Here is a 19733-nt window from a genome sequence, read left to right on the forward strand (position 1 = left end):
AACATATAAGTTGGAATCACTTGTCTAGGTGTTAGAATCATGCTAGGCCAATTTAGTTTCGTTTACCTTCTTTTCAGCATGTCCTAGTTGCATAGGTAAGTGGAGGATTGTGTTTGATTTTAGTTTAGTATGTTTCTCTCTATGAATATGTTTATTTCTTTATCTTTCTTGTGAAGTCACTATCATAAAGTTTTCTCATGAGAGCAATGAGCTCTTTGAATAATCCATTTCACTTTGCTCACTAGTAGAAAGTCTAAGACTGGATAAAAAGGGATTGAGAGGAGATCTCTCAACCACCTTGCTTCAATCCTAGAATTTTCAAAAGGGTTTGCCCTTGTAGAAGTGTTCTTGGATAAAAAATGAGAGGGAGAGGAGACATCAACCTTTCTTTACTCCAAAACTTTTTGAAATAGCTTTAGGTGATTGGAACATTCATTGTGTTCATCATTCTTTTGATGTGAGAAAATTTCAACATAGAATGACTAAAAGTCTTTGATTGTTTTATCTTTTTTTTTATTCTTTTGCTTTATTTCTGGGGGAATTGGTACTACATCTTAATTATGGGAGAGGGGTTCCCAACACCTTCCCTCTTCCCCTTAAACTACCTAGAAAAGTCTTGAGTTGGGCACATGAGTCTTGTTTTTGCTTTCTAGAGCATGGGAGGCCCATCACTCCCATGATTCTTGCTTTGATGGGTGGTGATTCCATTAGATTTTAACCATGGAGTGGACTCCAAACCAATTCGGATGTTCATAGTTAAAAACCAATAACCGAAATACCTTAAAACCTATGTAATGTGGGGTGCAAAATCATATAAAAAATCTTAGCTAATAGATGAAAGCCTATTTTGGATAAAGATAATTTCCCAATACCAAAGTGCCTTCATCCCTTATAGACAGATTAATGATTATATCCTCATTTCCCATGAATTGATTCAATCCATGGGGAGAAAGAAAGGCAAGGCAGGCATTAAGATATGAAAGATAGATATGAAGAAAGCATATGATCGTCTGGAATGGGATTTTGTTGAGAAAGTTCTCCATAAACATGGCTTTCATGACAAGTGGGTAAGGTGGATGATGACTTTCATAAGGACAATCTCCTATAAAATTCCTGGCTCCCCTACTAGAGCAATATTTCCTACTAGGAGAATTAGACAAGGGGACCCTCTCTCCCCCTACATCTTTGTGCTATGTGCTGAGGCACTTGCTAAGAATCTTGAGAAAGAAATAGAGGACCTTGAGAAGCAACTAGGGGCCCTAGAATCCTTCTTCTCCAATTTGTTGATGATTTCTTGATATTTGCTAAAGCTTCTATTCCAACATGTGTGAAGATTAAGGAAGTTCTTAGTAAATTTGTTGGAGCTTCTGGTCAATTGATAAATTTTTCCAAATTGCCTATCAGATTTTCCAAAAATGTTCCCCGGAGATTTCAGAGAATGGTGGCAATAATGTTAAGGATTCCTATTGAGACCAAATCTAATATATATTTAGGAGCTCCTCTGATTGATGGGAGAGTTGCAAAAGCCACTTCTAATGATATGAAAGATAGAGTAGTTAGTAAATTAGCTAACTAGATGAGAAAAACTCTATCTTTTGTGGGAAAGGTAACCCTTGTAAATTCAGTTTCAAACATGACCCCGCAGTTTATTATGATCTCTTTCAAAGTTCCAAAAAATATTATTGAGGAAATAAGGCTCAATTTGGAAGGAGTACAAACACAAATATGTACAGTAAAAAACCCTGTATTTTGTATTTATTTGCGCTCTACATATTTGTATTTGTACTCCTTCCAAACTAAGCCTAAATAAAAGAAATAGATCCTTCATTTGGGCTAACAAAAATGAGAATAAGCCCTCTAGCCTAATGGGTTGGACCAAGGTTTGTGCTCCCAAGAGATGGGGAGGATTAGAAATTAAAAATCTGAATTGGGTAAATGATGCAAACTTAGCCAAACTAGGGTGGAAATTTTTTATTCAAAATCAATATCTTTGGGTTCGGGTAGCCAAATTAAGAAGATATCTAGGCAAAGTAAGTAGTTAAAAAAGGGAGACTTTTGAAGTGCTAAGGAGAGGAAAGGAATGGCATGGGCTTGGCGTGGGATCCTCTAGGCTAGATATCTTCTTAAGAGAGGGCTTGGTTGGACAATTGGAGATGGGGCTATTATCGATTTTTGGAAGGATAAGTGGTTTGATAACCTCCCTCTTAGCGAAATGGATCTAAGGACAAACCCGAATAATGAAAGTATTAAGTTTGGCGTGAGTAAACACATCCAAATCATTAGTTCCTTTATCCTGTTGGTGTAAAATTAAAACTATTATTATTATTCCCTTGGATGATACAAAGGATAAATTAGTGTGGAGATTGGATCCAAAAGGGTCATTTACTTTGAAATCTGCTTACAATGTAGCGTTCTTAGCTACCCAAAATTAAAACTCTTCTTTTTCTTTCTTTTAAATGAAAGACTCTCCAAAAGAAAAAGAAAAAATGTGGTGGCCAGAGGAGGAGAGGATGTGGATCACATATTTAGGACCTGTCCTTTAGCCAAACAAGTGTGGCTGGCAGCGGAGAACTCCGTTGCTGGTCCAATTGATGACAGCGTCAGTGTTAATTTGTGGTGGGAGACCTTAGAGGAGGGTGATAACAGTAATTGATCAAAAGAAAAAGAAAATGCTATTATTCTCTGGTTTATTTGGAAAAACAGGAATGATAAGACCTTTAACAACAAAAGTAATTTTGGAGCATGCTCTAAGTTTGTTTCTTGAGAGCCAAGAGGGAGATAATATTGGTAAAAAGATTTGGAAGCCTATCATTTTTTTAGAGATATCCTCGTGGAGATGCTATAAAATTTAACTTTAATGCCTCTTGAAAGATTAATGGATCTTGTACAAGTGCCTTTAGTTAGAAATTCTCTAGGAAGAATCCTAGAGATCAAAGCTTTCTATATTGATATTACTTCTATAAACTTGGCAGAAGCTTGGACTGCGTGGGAGGCCCACCCATAATTTAGCTTTCAATTACAAAAACCACCCAATATTAATAATCCAAGGAGATTCGCTTCTTGCCATCTTTTGCCTTAAGGAGAAAACTATCATCCCGTGGAATTTGAGGATGATTTTAGAAGAAGAGCTATCATCCCGGTGAAGTAGGCTCTTTCTCATCCAAGGGTCTCTATTTATCTTGGAGGTGCTAACCTCCCGAACGATTTATTGTATATCATTGTGGTGATTTATTGTTTCTCCTAGTTTTACCAAAAACTACCCTAAAACCAAGCTTTTTTTTTTTCTCTTTCAACCTAATTATGCTCATCCCTGATAGATGAAACTTCCAACAAGCTTTTTCTGTTTTTCACCCACCATGGAGTTAACAAAGGGTCCCAACAGCTTTTGCAGGCATGCATTGGGTACTTCTCATTTGAGGATGTTTCCAATGTACAAATGCAATGGCTATTGGGACCCCTGTTGGAACTAGATCCGGTCTCTCCTATAATATTGGGCTATACAACCAGGGTAGCCTTTTATTAGAATTATGGTTTTTAAAACCGAATCGGACCAGACGATCGGATTGAAAAAACCAGGAACCAAGAACCAATCAGGTGACTGGTTCCATTTTTCCCCAAAACCAAATTTTTTTCAAAAACTGTTGATTTTGGTCAACAAACCACTGACCCGGGCGATTAACTGTTCAAACGGTTTTGACTATTTTTTATTTTTTGTCAGAACAGGCTTACCATTCATTTCAAACGATCGGACCATTTGACCCAAAAACCGGACCCCTGACCAGTTCGTTCTCCAGGTTGGTTTTAAAAACCTTGATTATAATACACTTAAATGTTTTAGCCCATCGTGTTGGCGGTGTTGCTAAATCTGTATTCATCCTTCCACTACAACCAGCCAAAGACATCACCAACTAACCAGTTGGCACCTTGCCAAACTTTGCATATTTGGATTATATAAAACAAACCCATAAAATGTAACTCAACTTCTCTATACATTCTTTTTTTGGCTCCGGGACTACACAACGGGGGTAGCCCATCCCCCAACCCACCGCTACAACCAGGAGAAACTAGGCAGGATTCTATCCCTATGCACAAATATAACCGACTGAATTTGAAGCTCTCTCTCTCGATCTAGCATCAGTCTCGTTCTATTGTGGCTGAGGTGAGAGACACAGGTGTTGTTGACAGTGACGGTCGCAATATAAGATACAAAGCGGGACCCAGGAATGGAACTAGTGCTAAGGGAAGAATCCAAGAACCTTTGTCAGTCCTGCAAAGAGAGCCAGATTCAGCTGTTTGTTAAAAACTTTAGAGAGGAGGGAAAGAGAACACTTCATGCCGAGGTCACTCAAATTAATTTAAGGGGTGAATGGCTCTAATCCCTCACCATTTACGAGCAGTCATATCGTTGTAAACCCAGAAGGGAGCGAACGTTGATAGCAGTGTAAAATCAAGGCAGGTGACATGGACCTGTAATGCAGATGAAAGTGGGTAAACATACCAGTAAAATCAACAAGGGCTTAAAATGAAATAAGCTTTCATATTTGACAAGGGGTTACAAAGAAAATTTTGAAATCAAAAGTTATGAATAGGTAATCGGGAATTTTCCAGTTCCAAGCACCATCCTGACTTAATTGTCCTGTGAGTTCCAGAGGCAAAATGAATCCACCAGAAAAAATAATGAAAAAAAAAATCTTTTTGTTCTGTTAAAAATAAAGTGTATGTATCAGGACATTCTCAGGCTCCGAACCACCAGTTCAACGTCACCTGAGTGTGCTGTTAAGAATTCAGATTTGCTTGTCATAGAGCGCTCCTTGCACCAACCTCACTGTATGTTGCAGCCATGCATAGGGAATATCTTCCCATGAATGACAACATACAAGTACAGGAGATGTTCCCCATATGCGGCTGCAAGTGTGGTAAGGTTGCTGTGAGGGAGCAAAGCCGGATTCTGCTGTCAACTGTGTTGCACATTTAGAGTGCTCAAAAGTCAAAACCCAACATTTGACGGGTCCAACCAGGAAGTATTTCTTAGGAAAAAAAAATTCCCTATTGAATATAAAAAGCATATCAATAAAAATGGCCAGGTTTATATCTCCATGAAAATTCACTTCCATTATTGATGAGACTTACAAGTTTGCTTTCTCTGAGGTACTGGTAGAATTCCTTCCATACATCACCACTGGCTAGGCCTGCATACGCGATTAAACCTAGACCTGCAGAAAACAATATCTGATTTGCAAAGGAGTTACTTTAATTAAAGACAAGATAACTTGAACTGCATAAATACGTAAGGGTAAAATGTAAAACAGAAGTGATTGATCCAATTCCCATTTGCTACTATATACAAATTTGGAAGATCCAAGTTAGTGCTATGCACTGCACTAGTATGCACCAAGGACAATATACCTACAGCTTAGCAGTAAATCTGGGTCACATCCAAAGGTAGGGACCAAATATTCAATAGATCCCATATTAACAGGACTCAAAAACAACATGACCATACACCTTGATGAACCAGGCGCACTATGTTTTTTATTTGATCATAATCCTTGACGCACCAGGTGCACTATTACAAGATATTCCTTGGATACTTTTTTCTTTTTCCCCCTTCTCTTTTTAGAATAGAGCAATAGAGCATTAGTGGTTACCAGTCAATGTTAGAAAACCAAGAGTTAGATCCAATCCAAGGCCAGGTCTTTGAATCCCCAAGAGCATACCAAATGAGCTAATTGGCATATTCATCCTTCAAATTTATCTGGACTAGTTCAAACATTTTAACATGTTTTGAACATGCAAAGTAATGGATTTGAAAATGTAAACAAACTCATACCAAAGAAGTTATTTTTGATTCCAGAAAGTTTAGAGGCCATCTTCCTAGCTCAGCTTCTTCAACAGGAGGTGGTGGTGGTCTCCAAAGAACAAAATATGGAAGAAGAGCATATGCACCCCCAAAGATTGAAAACACCAGGAATGGCCACACTGGAATTTTGCTTCTTGTGCTGCACATTCAAAAATATCAATATATTAGACCTTGTAGAATAAAAGGAATATTTGGAAGAGGAAACATGACAGTTAATTGTCCCCATGCTTATGCTTGTTGAATGGCACAGATGAAGAGAGTTGATATAAGTTCTCATAGAGGAGATTTTTTACCTAAAGATTGATCCATCATCTGCACTACAAATACAGTCTTGCACATACATTTAACAATGCAAAATCATGTGGGAAATGGCTTTGAAGAATATGCTCAAATCAGATGATTACCCTCTAGATGGAATTTCACTGAGGAGATGAATTTGATCCAATCCAAAGCTTTAATGGCTCTAAACTTTGGTTTATTGTAAGAGAACATGTACTGATCAAATGTGAAAAAAAATAAAATACTAAATACACATTGAATTCCCCACTGAAGGACAAGCTGAAACTATCAAATATACTGACATGGAGATGTTACTGATAATTAAACACTTGATCAGGGCCACTATAGATGGGCATAGAGGTCAACATATTGGATTACTGCTATACTTGTGGTGGCCTTGATGGGGATGCTGAGCTATAGCAGGACTAAGGCTTTGATTTGCCACACTAGAGATTCCCTAGAGAAAATGTCTACTGAATTGGATGGTCCTTACTATCCATGCTTTTAGGCTCCGTTTGGTTTGTGGGATGGGGATGAGAAAAAGGGAATATTCCAAAAATATTCCTTTTCTCTCATTTGTTTTGAGGGAAATAGAGGGATGGGATGAGAAAAATGTGGGATGTCAGATCCCAAAATCGCAGATTTGGGGTCGCACAGAAACCACTGTTACAAGAACCAGCGACACCGAACAGAGGAGGGAGAGAACCAGTGCCTTCCCCATTACCATCGGAGATCTGTGCGAGGGGCAGAGGAGGCGGCGGTGGCAAGAAAACCAGTGTGAGGGGCAGCGGCGATCTGCTACCTCCCCTTCCCCGTTCGAACCCAGAAGTAAAGCAGTGGCGGCGGCACCCCCTCTCCTCTCTTCTTCTCTTTCTTCTTCTTCTGTCTTTTGTTTTTCACCCAAAAAAAGCACTGTTCATCGTCTTCTTGACAATGAACACAGGATATACCAGCGGCGGTGACCAGGATCACCCTCTAGTACCTCTCCGTTCATCGTCTTCTCTTTCTGCCGGCAAACTACTGTCTCCGGCGGCACTGTTCGCTTTCCAATGGTGACCAGCGGCACTGTTCATCACCTTCGCTTTCCACTGGTGAACTACTGTTCGTCTTCCTCTTGGTGAAACAGAGCACTCCACAGCAGCTATACTCCATCATTCCTACCGTCTCCGGTAACCGTTTCACTGGTTTTGACTAGTTTCTCCGATCATCCATTGTTTCTGATTCCCTCATTTTCCCTCTCTCTCTCTGATCACCACTGCAGTCATGGAGCTCTCTTCTTTACCTTACATGAATCCGGCAAAGAAGTAGCTCGTCACAGTGCTTTTCCCATTATTTTCCCATATATAAAACCAAACAATGGAAGTGTAAATTTTTACACTTTCCCATCCCATCCCATCCCACCCAAATCTTCCCACAAACCAAACGGAGCGGAGCCTTAGAGTTTCATAGCCAGGTTCACCTGATTTAGAGGTGGCAATACCTTTATATGCTCTCATTCACAATAGCACAACTCAGAACATCTTTAGCACTTTCACAAATGGCAAAAATGCGGTGCCACAAAAGTTGGAGTTTAATTTGTTGTGAAGCATAAAAGATTCAGTCAGAAAAACTAAGTGCATAATAAAAGGTAAAACATGTTTTTCATGTATAATATGTTTTAGTTTTAAAACCTTGGGATGAAAAGATCGCCTTTTTATAGGTAATTTGTTTTATTTTTACTAAATTTATGTGTATATATAAATATCTAAATCAGTGTTGCCAGACTCAGACCAGACAGAGAACCATTTTGCTGACTGGGTCATGGATTTAACAGTTCTATTTGACCATTGGAAGTAAAAATCTGAAAAAAGTAAAAGATGAAAATTGAGAATTTGTTTTAAATTAAAGTAAGCTTTAAATATTAGAAGGTATAGCACATATTAACACATGTACATGGGTGTTAAGTTTTGTTGAGAGATATATTGTATTTGGTTGTATTTGTAATATTGATAAGTTATGGGGACCTATATGTATTTATGTTAGAAAAAGGGGCTTATGTGTAATTCTAATGTATTTCAGTCTTTTGCGCAAGTGGTTGTGTGAGATTTGGGAGTGAGGAAGAGAGAGAGAGAGAGAGAGAGTATGAGAGAGAGACGGTGTTGTATCTCTTGTTCTCATAGTGGATATGTTTCCTCCTCCCGTGGATGTAGCTACCAAGCCAAACCACATTAAACTGGGTGTTTCTCTATTTTTTCTTCTTGTTTCCTCCTTGAGTTGTTATTCTATTTTATGTTGGTTGACATGGTATCATAGTTGTCAAGGCGACGCCTAAGCGACAAGGCGCCCTTTGAGGCTCGGCTCGCCTAATCGCCAAGCAGTTTTCTACTTCCTACTATAAAATACTTTTTTGTTCATTCTTTTTTGAGATTATAATTATAAAATAGACATTATTAAACTAAAATAATCATTTTGTGTGTTTATATAATAATTTCTTTTTATTATTTTCTTATTTATTAGGGCTTAATCAACACAAATATTACTAAATGCTGTATTGAACCCTCAAAGACTTAAAAACCTGAACCAACAAGCAAGGAAGAATTTAAAATTTTATCTAATCAGCACATTTTCCTCTTCCATATATTCTTCTTCATCTTCTTCTTCTTCTACTACTACCAATACTTTTTATTTTCATCTTTTCCTATAACAAAAATAAGGGTTCAGCCCTGTATTTTTTTAATTTTATTTTCCTTCTTCCTTTTCTTCTCATGAATATGTTGATTTTCTATACTTTAATATGAAATTTACACTTTTTTATGAAAATCATGAATAATTATTAAAGAAATATGGTTATGGTACCTAGGGAACTACCCTAGGATCTATGTTTTTAACATAAAAAATTCATTGCCTAGGCACCCGCCTAGGCGACTAGGCGACAAGGCGCCCCCCAGTCGCCTAGCCTCGCCTTGGCACCTTGAAAACTATGCATGGTATCAGAGATATTTTATGCTATTTAACATGGTATCAGAGTGGGTGTTCTAGTTGTTGTGAAGGTGTTCCGATTGTTGTAAAGGTGTTCTAGTTGTTGTGAAGTGTTTAATAGTGGTGTGATAAATGATTTTGTGAGTTGTGAAGGTGTTCCAATTGCTGCTAGTTCATGTTCAGTTGAGGTAGTAGTCGACTACTACGAAATCACTTCGTGTAGTAATCGACTACTAGCCTCAGGTTGCAGTTGTTGGTGAGTTGGTGGTGGTTTTGTGAGTTGGAAAAAAGAGGCTTTGATGCCTTAAGTCGTGGTTGTTTGTGAGTTTGTGATTTGGAAAAAGGGGCTTTGATGCCTTAAGTTGTGGTTGCTTGTGAGTTGGTGAGTTGGAAAAGAGGTTGTGATGCCTCAAGTTGTGGTTGTTCATGAGTTGATGATGGTTTAGTGAATTGAAAAAGGTGTTTGATGCCTCAAGTTGTGGCTGTTTGGTGGTTGGTTGGAAAAGGGGTTTTGATGCCTCAAGTTGTGGTTGCTTGTGAGTTGGTGAGTTGGAAAAGGGGCTTTGAAGCCTCAAATTGTGGTTATTTGTGATTTTGTGAATTGGCTGTGATGCCTCAAGTTCTGGTTGTTTGTTGGAAGTGGTTTAGTGAGTTGGAAAAAGGGGCTTTGATGCCTCAAGTTGTGGTTGTTTGTTGGTAGTGGTTTTGTGCATGGGAAAAGAGGCTTTGATTCCTCAAGTTGTGGTTGTTTGTGAGTTGGTGGTGTTTTGTGACTTGGAAAAGTGGTTGTGATGCCTCAAGTCCGGGTGTCGCCTGATCAACAAAAGAATTGGAATCCCTTATTCTGCTGATAGAACTCACAGAATTTTTGACCAGCAGAAGCAGAGGAAAAGGACTAGGCCTGTCGATACTTGCTTTATTTGAAGAATCTGGAGGTTCTATTCTATAAAGGGCTGTAAATCCTTGCGCCTAGGATCCAAGGAAAGATTATAGTATAGGAAAGGCTATCAAGACTTCCTGAATCCCTTACACTACTAGCGTAGTGTCTACTGACTGAGTCTTGAATTAGATTGGATAGTTGGGATGTTTGTAGTGTGGTGATAACTTTGTTGGTGAACATGTGAATCTCCCTTGGTGAATCGGTGAACTATTGCTTCAGAGGTCTGTTCAATATCTCAAGGTTCATGGTTGCTGCTTCAATAGTAAACCTATTTCCATGGAAGCCACTTCAACATCCTTACTTGCAAACTCAAGCTGGTTTTCCCACCTTGAGTTTGAGGGGGGTGTGTTGAGAGATATACTGTATCTGATTGTATTTGTAATATTGATAAGTTATGGAGACCTATATGTATTTAGGTTAGAAAAAGGGGCTTGTGTGTAATTCTGACGTGATTCCGTCTTTTGCTTATTTAAGCAAGTAGTTGTGTGAGATTAGGGAATGAGGATGAGTGAGTGAGGAAGAGATTAAGAGAGAGAGAGAGAGAGTTGTATCTCTTGTTATCATAGTGGATATGTTTCCTCTCCTCCCATGGATGTAGGCCACCAAGGCGAACCACATTAAACCTTCATGTTTCTCTATTTCTTCTTCTTGTTTCCTCCTTGAGTTGTTATTCTATTTTGTGTTGGTTGACATGGTATCGGAGCTATTTTATGTTGTTTAACAAGTTTGACCAAATTAGCATTTCTAAGAATTAGGCAACCAAAAAAAAAAACATTTTGGCTGTCAGTTCCCAATTCTGGTGGTCTAGTGGTCTAGTCTAGTACAAATCTAACAACAATGATTTAAACGATGTAAATAATATATAATAGAACAAAATAACCCATATGTTTTTAGACCAAGTCTTTTACCAGATGAATTATTCATTTTTCCGAATGGTTCATGAATTTTTTGCCAAACTTTTGAAAGGTTGCAGAATTAATGGATTTTTTAGGGGTGCAAATTGGGGGTACCTGAGCCCACCATGGTTTTCAAAACCGGACCGGACCGGACGATCGGACCGGAAAAACCAAGAACCGATCACCTGACCAGTTCCATTTTCCCCCAAAACCACTTTTTTCCCCAAAACCGTTGATTTTGGTCAGCAAACCGCTGAACCGGCCAGTTAACCGTTCGAACGGTTTTGACCATTTTTCAATTCTTTTAAATTTTTTTATTTTTTTGTCAGAACGGGCCGACCGTTCGAACCGGTAACCGGACCCCCTGACCGGTTCGGTCACCGATTCAGTTTTAAAAACCATGGAGCCCACCCAAGTTGCATCCCTAGGATATTTGAAAACTTGCCAGATTTGCAAATTATTCGCAGATAATTCTAGGAATTGCCAGAAGTTGTCCAAAGTTGGCCTTCTAACATTACTTCAGAATTTCAATGAAATCGAAGGAAGAAAGAAATCATGTGTGGGTGGAATAACGAAATATGAATGGTACTAAGTATGAAAATTTGCACCTACCTTCTGCCACTTGGAACAAGAAGCATGGTATACACCAAAGGCCACAAACCCATGATATTCCATAGAGATACCAGAACTTCATTCATTCTAAAGCCATCATCTCCCTTCAAGTACAGAAGCTTTTTTAAGAAGTACATATCTCTTGACTGAAAAACAAGTCCATAAGTTAGAACATGTCAAGCTAAATATAGAAATTAAACAAAGCAAATTAAGACTTTGTATTAGAAGCAAAACCCACTTCTTTCAAGAACCTGGATAGACAACACATACATTGGGCAATGACCCTTTTAGGATCATCTATAGGATAGTCTTACAGCATGTGGTAACTCAATAAAGCTTTATCCCAACTATATGGGGTCAAGACTCACAGCATATACAGTTCATTAATGGGATACCTATGTACATCATGTCAAGTTAACCTGTCTTGTAGATAATATTTGCACATTTTAATTTCCGTTTGGAGCATCGTATTTCTTAGACAATGTGGAAAGGTTCTTCTCCCCCCCCCCAGGGATCAATATTTGTAATTATACAATCCAGCCCGCTTTGAGATAGAAACCCCAATTGGACCAGCATGCATCTCAAATTTGAAGATTAGAAAGTAAAAAGTCCCAATTATACAAATGCTTCTAATTCTAAGGTCCAGAAATGGCTATTTAGAACCATAAGCAACCAAGAAAAGCATAAGCTAGTTTCTGCCACCGTGATTAAAAGATACAGTCAGTTGTATGATTTGTTTCCCATCAACAGACAACACAAAAGTTGCAAAAATGCTTCTCAAATTAACTGGAACTTCTCATAGCTAATGGCCGTCCGGGAATCATTTGTATGAGTGGTAGTGTCTCAGTTGCAGAATATAACTAACAGTGTCCTTCCAATGCAACTCAATGAAAATTACACAGTAAAGATATAGTACCGGAGTTTGATTTGGGGTGAGCATGAAAACATAGTACATGAGGCCAATCCAAAAGCCGAAGAGCAGAATAGAAGTCGTCCAGTCCCTTCCATTCCCACCATTTCCATTACCAAGCCTTGTTTCTCCAGAAGCCCCTTCACTCAAGACTATGTCTTTTGAATTCTGAGTGTTGGAGGAACTCCGACAAATATGAACGAAATCCTTTTTCCTGAACAGGGATAGCCCAGGTGAAACATTGCAGAAGGGCTTAAGATATATTTTGGTGTGTAGGGTTTTAAGAAACGAAATACCAGGACCAGAATTTTTGCGATGGGATTGAAATAAAACTCCAATAGTTTGTGTTTTGGGTGCGAGGGAAGGGAGCGAGGACGAGAAATTGCAGGAAACGAGGTTTGTATTGGGTAACATTTTTGGCGAGAAGTGAAAGGAGGTGCATGAGGTCTGAGTGCTGATAATCCAGGAAGCCATGGGCTTTGTATTTATATTACAGGTGGTGGAAATTCACCTTCGCGGCTGAATTCGGAAGCGTTGGAAATGGGGACTGGGAAGCGAAAGTGGGGGGCAGTTAATATCAAGGTTTTAAAGAGGTCAGGCGGAGGCGAGGCGGTTGGGTGTATCAGGCGTAAGGTTCTAGGTGATGTGAGGCGTAAGCCTTAAATTTAAAACTTATGAAAAAATAAATAATTGAAAGTTTAAACAATTATTTGTGGCTCAATGTATGGTTTTAATAATTGTTGAGTGTTCAAATCAAGTTGAACATGCCAAATTTTGTATAAAAATTAATCCAAGGATAAATTAACAAAAAAAAGAAATGAGAATAATAAATTTGTAATCAAATTAATAAATAACAATATCATGTTCATTGTATGCAAGTATGCAACATGTATCATCACAGCATTTATCACGTTCATTTAATAAATAAGTAAATAATAAATTAATATTGATCCAAATTCAATATATTTCTGATTTGCATTTCAGTTTAGGAAATGTTAAAAAGCATTTTAATATTGAATCTGGACTACGCCTCACTAAAATTGAGGCTTACACCCCATGAGTTGAGACTGAGGCTACCAAGGCCATGTGAAATTTGGCTGCCTCACCTTGAGGTGTGCGCCTCTCACCTCGCCTCAGTAGCCTTTGAAAACCATGGTTAAAAATAAATCACATTGGCAACGTCCCTATTAGAGTCGTAATCAGGTCATGTTGCCCCGCGTATGATCTTGGTCTGGCCTAGCATGGCAGCATGTGAGCTGTGTCGAGAACGGCAAGATGGGGTGTGCCATGTTGGCTTTAGGTTTCCAAGCTCATGGGCCGACACCGCATGGCATAGTACAATCGAGCGGTCTGCGCTACCCTTGGCCAAGTGTTGACACAACCCATATATAATTCCGTTATACTATTTCATTTTTATTATTGCATATATATAAACAATTATGCATCAAAATTCAAATAAACTAAAATTCTAAGATATTTTTCAATTTTTTTGTCTATTTTGTTAATTTATTTTAAAATTTTTATTATTTTTTCAATTTTTTTTAAATATACTTCTCATGGCTTGGCTCGGGTTTTCCTGGGCCCGTACCAGGCTAGACCTCTAAAGCATCCCATAGGTAGCAAGCATGGCCCAGCCCGGCCTGCAAGCCAACATGGCATGAGTTGTCCTATGAAGCACCTTGTTACTGTATGCTTGGCCTATTTATAGGGCCTGACTAGGATGTCGGGGGCACCCTTAGGTGTGAGCATTTCCCCTTATTGTGTAGTAATAAAGTATTGGGGTGACGACCCTCTAACAACCTCTTGTGTGCTTTGTTTCCTTTGTTTCCATTCTCTATTACTTGGCTGACCAAGGGAAATGCTTGATGCCACACGAGGGTTTGACAGAAAAAACCCATGTGACAATAGGGGTGTGGGAATAGTTTGTGGGTAGGAGATGTAGAATGAATCTTTTATATAATGTTTTTAGTAAAATCCGAAGATTGGTCAAACCATTTGACTAGGTGTAAACCATTAAACCATTTGACCTAGTGACCAGGTCACAAGTTGCACACTAAATATGTATGCAAACTTTTAGAGGCCATAACTTTGCACTCCAATATCTAATTGTGATCTTTTTTTCAAGACCTATGTGTCCAAGGCACTATACCTCATTATTTTCGTGAAATAAAAAAAAAACTTATTTTGGTCTTAATTTGTAATTTTTAATATTTTTTTACAAATAAAAAGTAAAAACATAAATTAAATATAGTATAATACATATATTACATGTAGAGCATAATTATACATTTTTTATTGATAAAATATGTGTTTATATGCATGCATGCATGCATGTATGTATGTATGCATGCATGTATGTATGTATGCATGCATGTATGTATGTATGCATGCATGTATGTATGTATGCATATGTATGTATGTATGTATGTATGTATGTATGTATGTATGTATGTATGTATGTATGTATGTATGTATGTATGTATGTATGTATGTATGTATGTATGTATGTATGTATGTATGTATGTATAGAGTGTTGACGTGGCATGATCTGACTAATCTAACCTAGATGGTCAAACCAGTGACCTATGACTCGAAAAAAAAAAAAATAGTTTGACATTTGGGTGAGTTTTTAAAACATTATTTTTATAAGAGCAAGGTTTGGCTAAACGCAACGGTTGTTCAGTAGACTGTGGAACCAATGATAAGGTTTCATGCCAGTAATAAAATACATGGGGCCCACACCTTTCACAATGGGGCCCATGAATTTCTTACTGTCGTGGAACCTCATCATTGGTTCCATAGCCAACCGAACAACCATTGCGTTCAGCTAACCCGAATTCCTTTTATAGTGCATTTATTGTGTGTGAATGCAAAGTAATGATTAAATGGCAAGTCACAATTGATACTTAATTTTAATGTTTTAATAGTGAGTTTGTCTTGCCAAATGTGAATTGATGAAAATTAAATAAATCATGTAACATTTTAAGGTGATTGTTTAAAATCCTGATGTATAAAAATATTAATGAATGTGCCGTACTTGGACCAAGGTTCTAAATATTGATACGTCCAATATGCCAATAGGGGTGTATCGGGCATTATCATACTGTTTTTGTCATTTTTTTACTTTTTTTTTTCAAATCTGGTTCGAGGGCCGGTTTAAGTTCTCCACCCCCGAACCAATCAAAACCCTGATACACCCTCTATAAGGGCATATCAGGGTACTCTCGATACGATACATATCAGTTGATACGGGCCAATACATAACAATTTTTTGAACCTTAACTAGGACACTCGTATATTTTGAAGCAAGGATGGAGTTGTATTTTATTGGAATTAGACTCACGATTTATTGGAAGGATTTTGCCAATGCCTATACTTCATTTTTTGTGTGTTTTTATTTTTTGAAGATAATAAAGATGATTCATTAAAATAAAAGAAAGGCTCATACAAACACAATTATAGAAAGAAAAGAACCAAAAAAGAAAAAAATATAAAAGGTTTTGTAGATCAAAGATTGCCAAATCACAAATAAAGTCCACGAAAGAGGGTTCAAAGAACCTTTGATGTTGAAAGCTCATTTACTTGCTTATTTATAAAGGAAAAGAAGATGGAAAGCTCATTTGCCATATCTAGGATATTTTTAGCAAAAGGAAACACTCATCTATATACTCAAGCTCTTGGTTATTAAGGCCCTATTTGTAATTGTTCTTGCTAGGGGTGGATTCGAGCCGAGTCGATTTTGGTTCGAGCTAGAACCTTAATCTTGAGTTCGGCTTGGCTCGAGCTCGATTTTGAGGAAAATTATTTTATAAAAATAAACAATTATATATAAAAATATTTTTTTGATATTTAAAAAAATAAGAACTATAATAATTAAAAATTATAATATTTTTATTACATATATATTATTTTCTATAATTTTATTATATATATATTTGAGTCGGCTCGCGAGCCTTATGAGCCGAGTTGTAGCAGGCTCGAGCTCAGCTCATTTCATAATCGAGCCAATGAATTGGACTCGAGCTCGAGCTCAAGCTCGGTTGGAACCGAACCGAGCCAAGCCGAGCCTGAACAGCTCGTTGCCACCCTTAGTTCTTGCATATTGCTGGAATAGGAATTTTATTTCTGATTCTCGAGGAATAATTGAGGCATTTGACAATCTATTCCTCAGGAACAATTTCCTATTTTACATAAGTAGAAACAACATTTAGAATCACATTCTTAGTCATTGCTTCTACTCACTGTAACATTGAAATCATATTCTCAATCACTACTTCTATAGTTCACATCATGCATGGTAGACAACCACATGTCACGATATTGTCGTCTTTAACAGTGCTTGTAATACCAAATTACTATACATGTTATGGGGAAACAAGGAATGGGATTTCATTCCCAAGGGAGGGGTAAGGAAATGGGGAATGCCATTCTAGTAGAGATTCCAGTTCCACCCAACCAAACAGTTGGAATTAGAATAACTCATTCCGATTTTTTATTTCAGACCCCTATTCCTACAAACCAAATGAGACCTTCGCAATAGAATAATAAGTGAAAGTAATGCTACTTGCTCAGCAGATAGTTGGAGAAAGAACAAACTCCAAAACATTTTTTACTTTTGATGCCTTGTCAACGAAATTGGTGGAAGAAAACCAATAGGAAAAAAGCTTGAAAATGAAAACGTCGTCCCAATTTCTATTTTGATACAAAATTACTAAAATACCCCTCTTAACACATGAAAGAGGTAGGTGCACACATGTTTGCTATTTTAAATAAAACCAATGAACGGGGACAACGCATTATCGTTTTGCATTGCTAAGAAATAACAAATTCATCATTTCTTAGGATCATGATTTTGGAGCTTTGTTTCTATTCCTATCTGGGCTACTTCGTGTGGTTTTTTACTTTTTGCTTCCCAAACCTATTCTTGTTCCATGGGTACGTCGGGAATACAATAGAAACATTCTCATAGAACAATAATGAGGCCTAAGATGTTTGGTTGCACTAACCTCCAATCTCTAAAAACCAAAAAACCTCTAGGTAAAATTTGTGATTTCAAAATCTAAATGTTCAAGTTTGAAAATATGACCATTGATAATTTTACCAATGACAATAAAATGATTGGTAATAATTACTATACAAAAGGTGAAATAACTTGAAATGAGTAAAAAATGTAATAACTTATAGAATAATTATTAAAATGATTAAACAACAATAAAACAATTATTAATTAATTAATAATATATTAATTATTAATAACATTTGAAACCACAAATGAGTGGATTAACAAGATATTTGGTTCTATTGCCATTTTTTTTTCGAGAAAACGCTGCCATGTCAGCACCACATAGGCATTAGCATTTATTTGATTCGGTGTTTATCAATTAAACACCAGAAAACATAAATGTTTGGGTTTTGGTGCATTGAGGCATTTGGGGAAGCAATGCTTCGGTTTTGTTCTACTAATATTATATTTTCAAATGAAATGTATATTTATTATTTTCTATTTTAATGCAACTCGTGTGTCAAATAAGAGGGATTCTCCTTTTTGTCATGTGTCATCAAATAATATGAGCCTCTAGATTTGATTTGCACGCAAGATCAACCATTGGATTTCAAATTCAGCCATTATAGACATATGCGAACATTCTAGACCGTTCCATCAACTTTATGGGCTTTTTTTTGGTATTTGGTGCCACACACCACTAATAACCCTCATTTTCCCCAAATTGGTGGTTGAAGGAATCCATTTTGCGTCAATATTAGAGCAAACTAGCTAACATACTGACGAACCACCCTTTGGTTGGTTAGAATTGTTTATGGTGTTGTTGCTTGAAACACCCCACCACACAGTCCAAAAGGAAAAATGTTTATTGTGCTCAAGTGGCAAATACTTTTATAGGATGTTACTCAAAATGCCCCACAAAATAGCCAAAACCAATAAAAATGTTTATGAAAACGCCAATTGAACCAAACACTACAAGTCTTTGGCTTTTTTCATGTCTTTGGTAGCTTGATTAGATGGTTAAACATTTTGTCCATTTTAGTAAAAACTTAAATGATGTAAAGTTTGTATAAAACCTATATTTGTACTTTTAACTCCCAACGAATTTTTGAGGAAATATGTGCGTTTTTGTTCATACTTCAGTGATGTGTTCACTTTGATAAAGGTAATTTGGTTTTGAAAAATTTTATTCGTAATTTCATATTGTTCGGTGAGAAGAAATGCCAAGAAACTATTTAACCCTTATGATCACAACCATTCTTTATATTGGATTCCTTTTTAACGGTAGTACATTTGCAGGCGAAAATGAAAACGAGAATTATATTAATCCAACGGACAAATCTTACCCTCGATGAAAATCCACTTAAATGAATGTCTTGGATGCCCTAAAGTAGCATAGCCAATATTGATTCGACATTCCTAAACTACCCTTTTACCCGCTATAAAGTGATAAAACAACTAAATAACTAGAAAAACAAACAAATAAAGTGCATCCTCCGGTGAGATCATGGATTAGAATAATATCGATATGATACATCCGAAGGCATATCGTATTGGTACGCGTAGTAGATGATACTGGATAGCGTCGATACACACAGAAACATGCACCTTGCGTGATTAGATACTAAGCGCTTAGTGTCTAAACAACTAAGCCACCCTTTAATTTGTGATGTGAAGTGAAATAAATTAATTTTATTATTTTTATTGTAAACATGCAATATTAAAAATTAATATTTATAATTATAAATGAAATAAAATTCTACTAATTTTATATTTATATCAAAGATTGATTTTTTATTCTCAATAAATTTATACAAATAAAAATATTAATAATAGAATAGTTATTTTAGTACTTAAAATTCATACATTTGTACATATTTATTATTAATTGATATTTTAATTTGCACTAGATAATAGCATATTTATTATTTATAAAAAATAAAATTTTTAAGCATATAATATTATATTGAATCTATCAAATCCACTAATTTAAATTTATATAAAAAATAATTTCTTATTTTATAAAATTTGTTGAAATAAAAGTGTTAATAATGGAATAATTATTTTAGTAATTAAAAATTATGAATTTACATATGATATGCATTTTAAAAATTTTAATATATAGATATTAAAGATTTTAAGTTAAGATTATATATTTTATAAATTATCAATTGATATTTTAATTTATATTTTATAATAAAATATTTATTATTTATAAAAAAAATATATTGTTTATCAAACATTTCAATATTTAATATTCAGTTGACTTTTATTGT

General features: G+C 36.5%; 1 protein-coding gene across 1 annotated transcript; it reads right to left on the reverse strand.

Moving 5' to 3' along the window:
* Window positions 1–3901: 3901 nt before the first annotated feature.
* On the reverse strand, window positions 3902–13085 carry LOC104594274 (uncharacterized). The gene is made up of 6 exons (XM_010254498.3): window positions 12462–13085; window positions 11546–11691; window positions 5831–5999; window positions 5131–5229; window positions 4385–4467; window positions 3902–4267 (listed from the first exon to the last, which is right to left on the reverse strand). The coding sequence occupies exons 1-6, from the start codon at window positions 12927–12929 to the stop codon at window positions 4135–4137; spliced, it is 1098 nt and encodes a 365-aa protein (XP_010252800.2). The 5' UTR covers window positions 12930–13085; the 3' UTR covers window positions 3902–4134.
* Between the last annotated feature and the right edge of the window lie 6648 nt (window positions 13086–19733).

The sequence above is a fragment of the Nelumbo nucifera genome, chromosome 1, assembly GCF_055504915.1.
Source record: "Nelumbo nucifera cultivar China Antique chromosome 1, China Antique-T2T, whole genome shotgun sequence".
Taxonomy (NCBI): domain Eukaryota; kingdom Viridiplantae; phylum Streptophyta; class Magnoliopsida; order Proteales; family Nelumbonaceae; genus Nelumbo; species Nelumbo nucifera.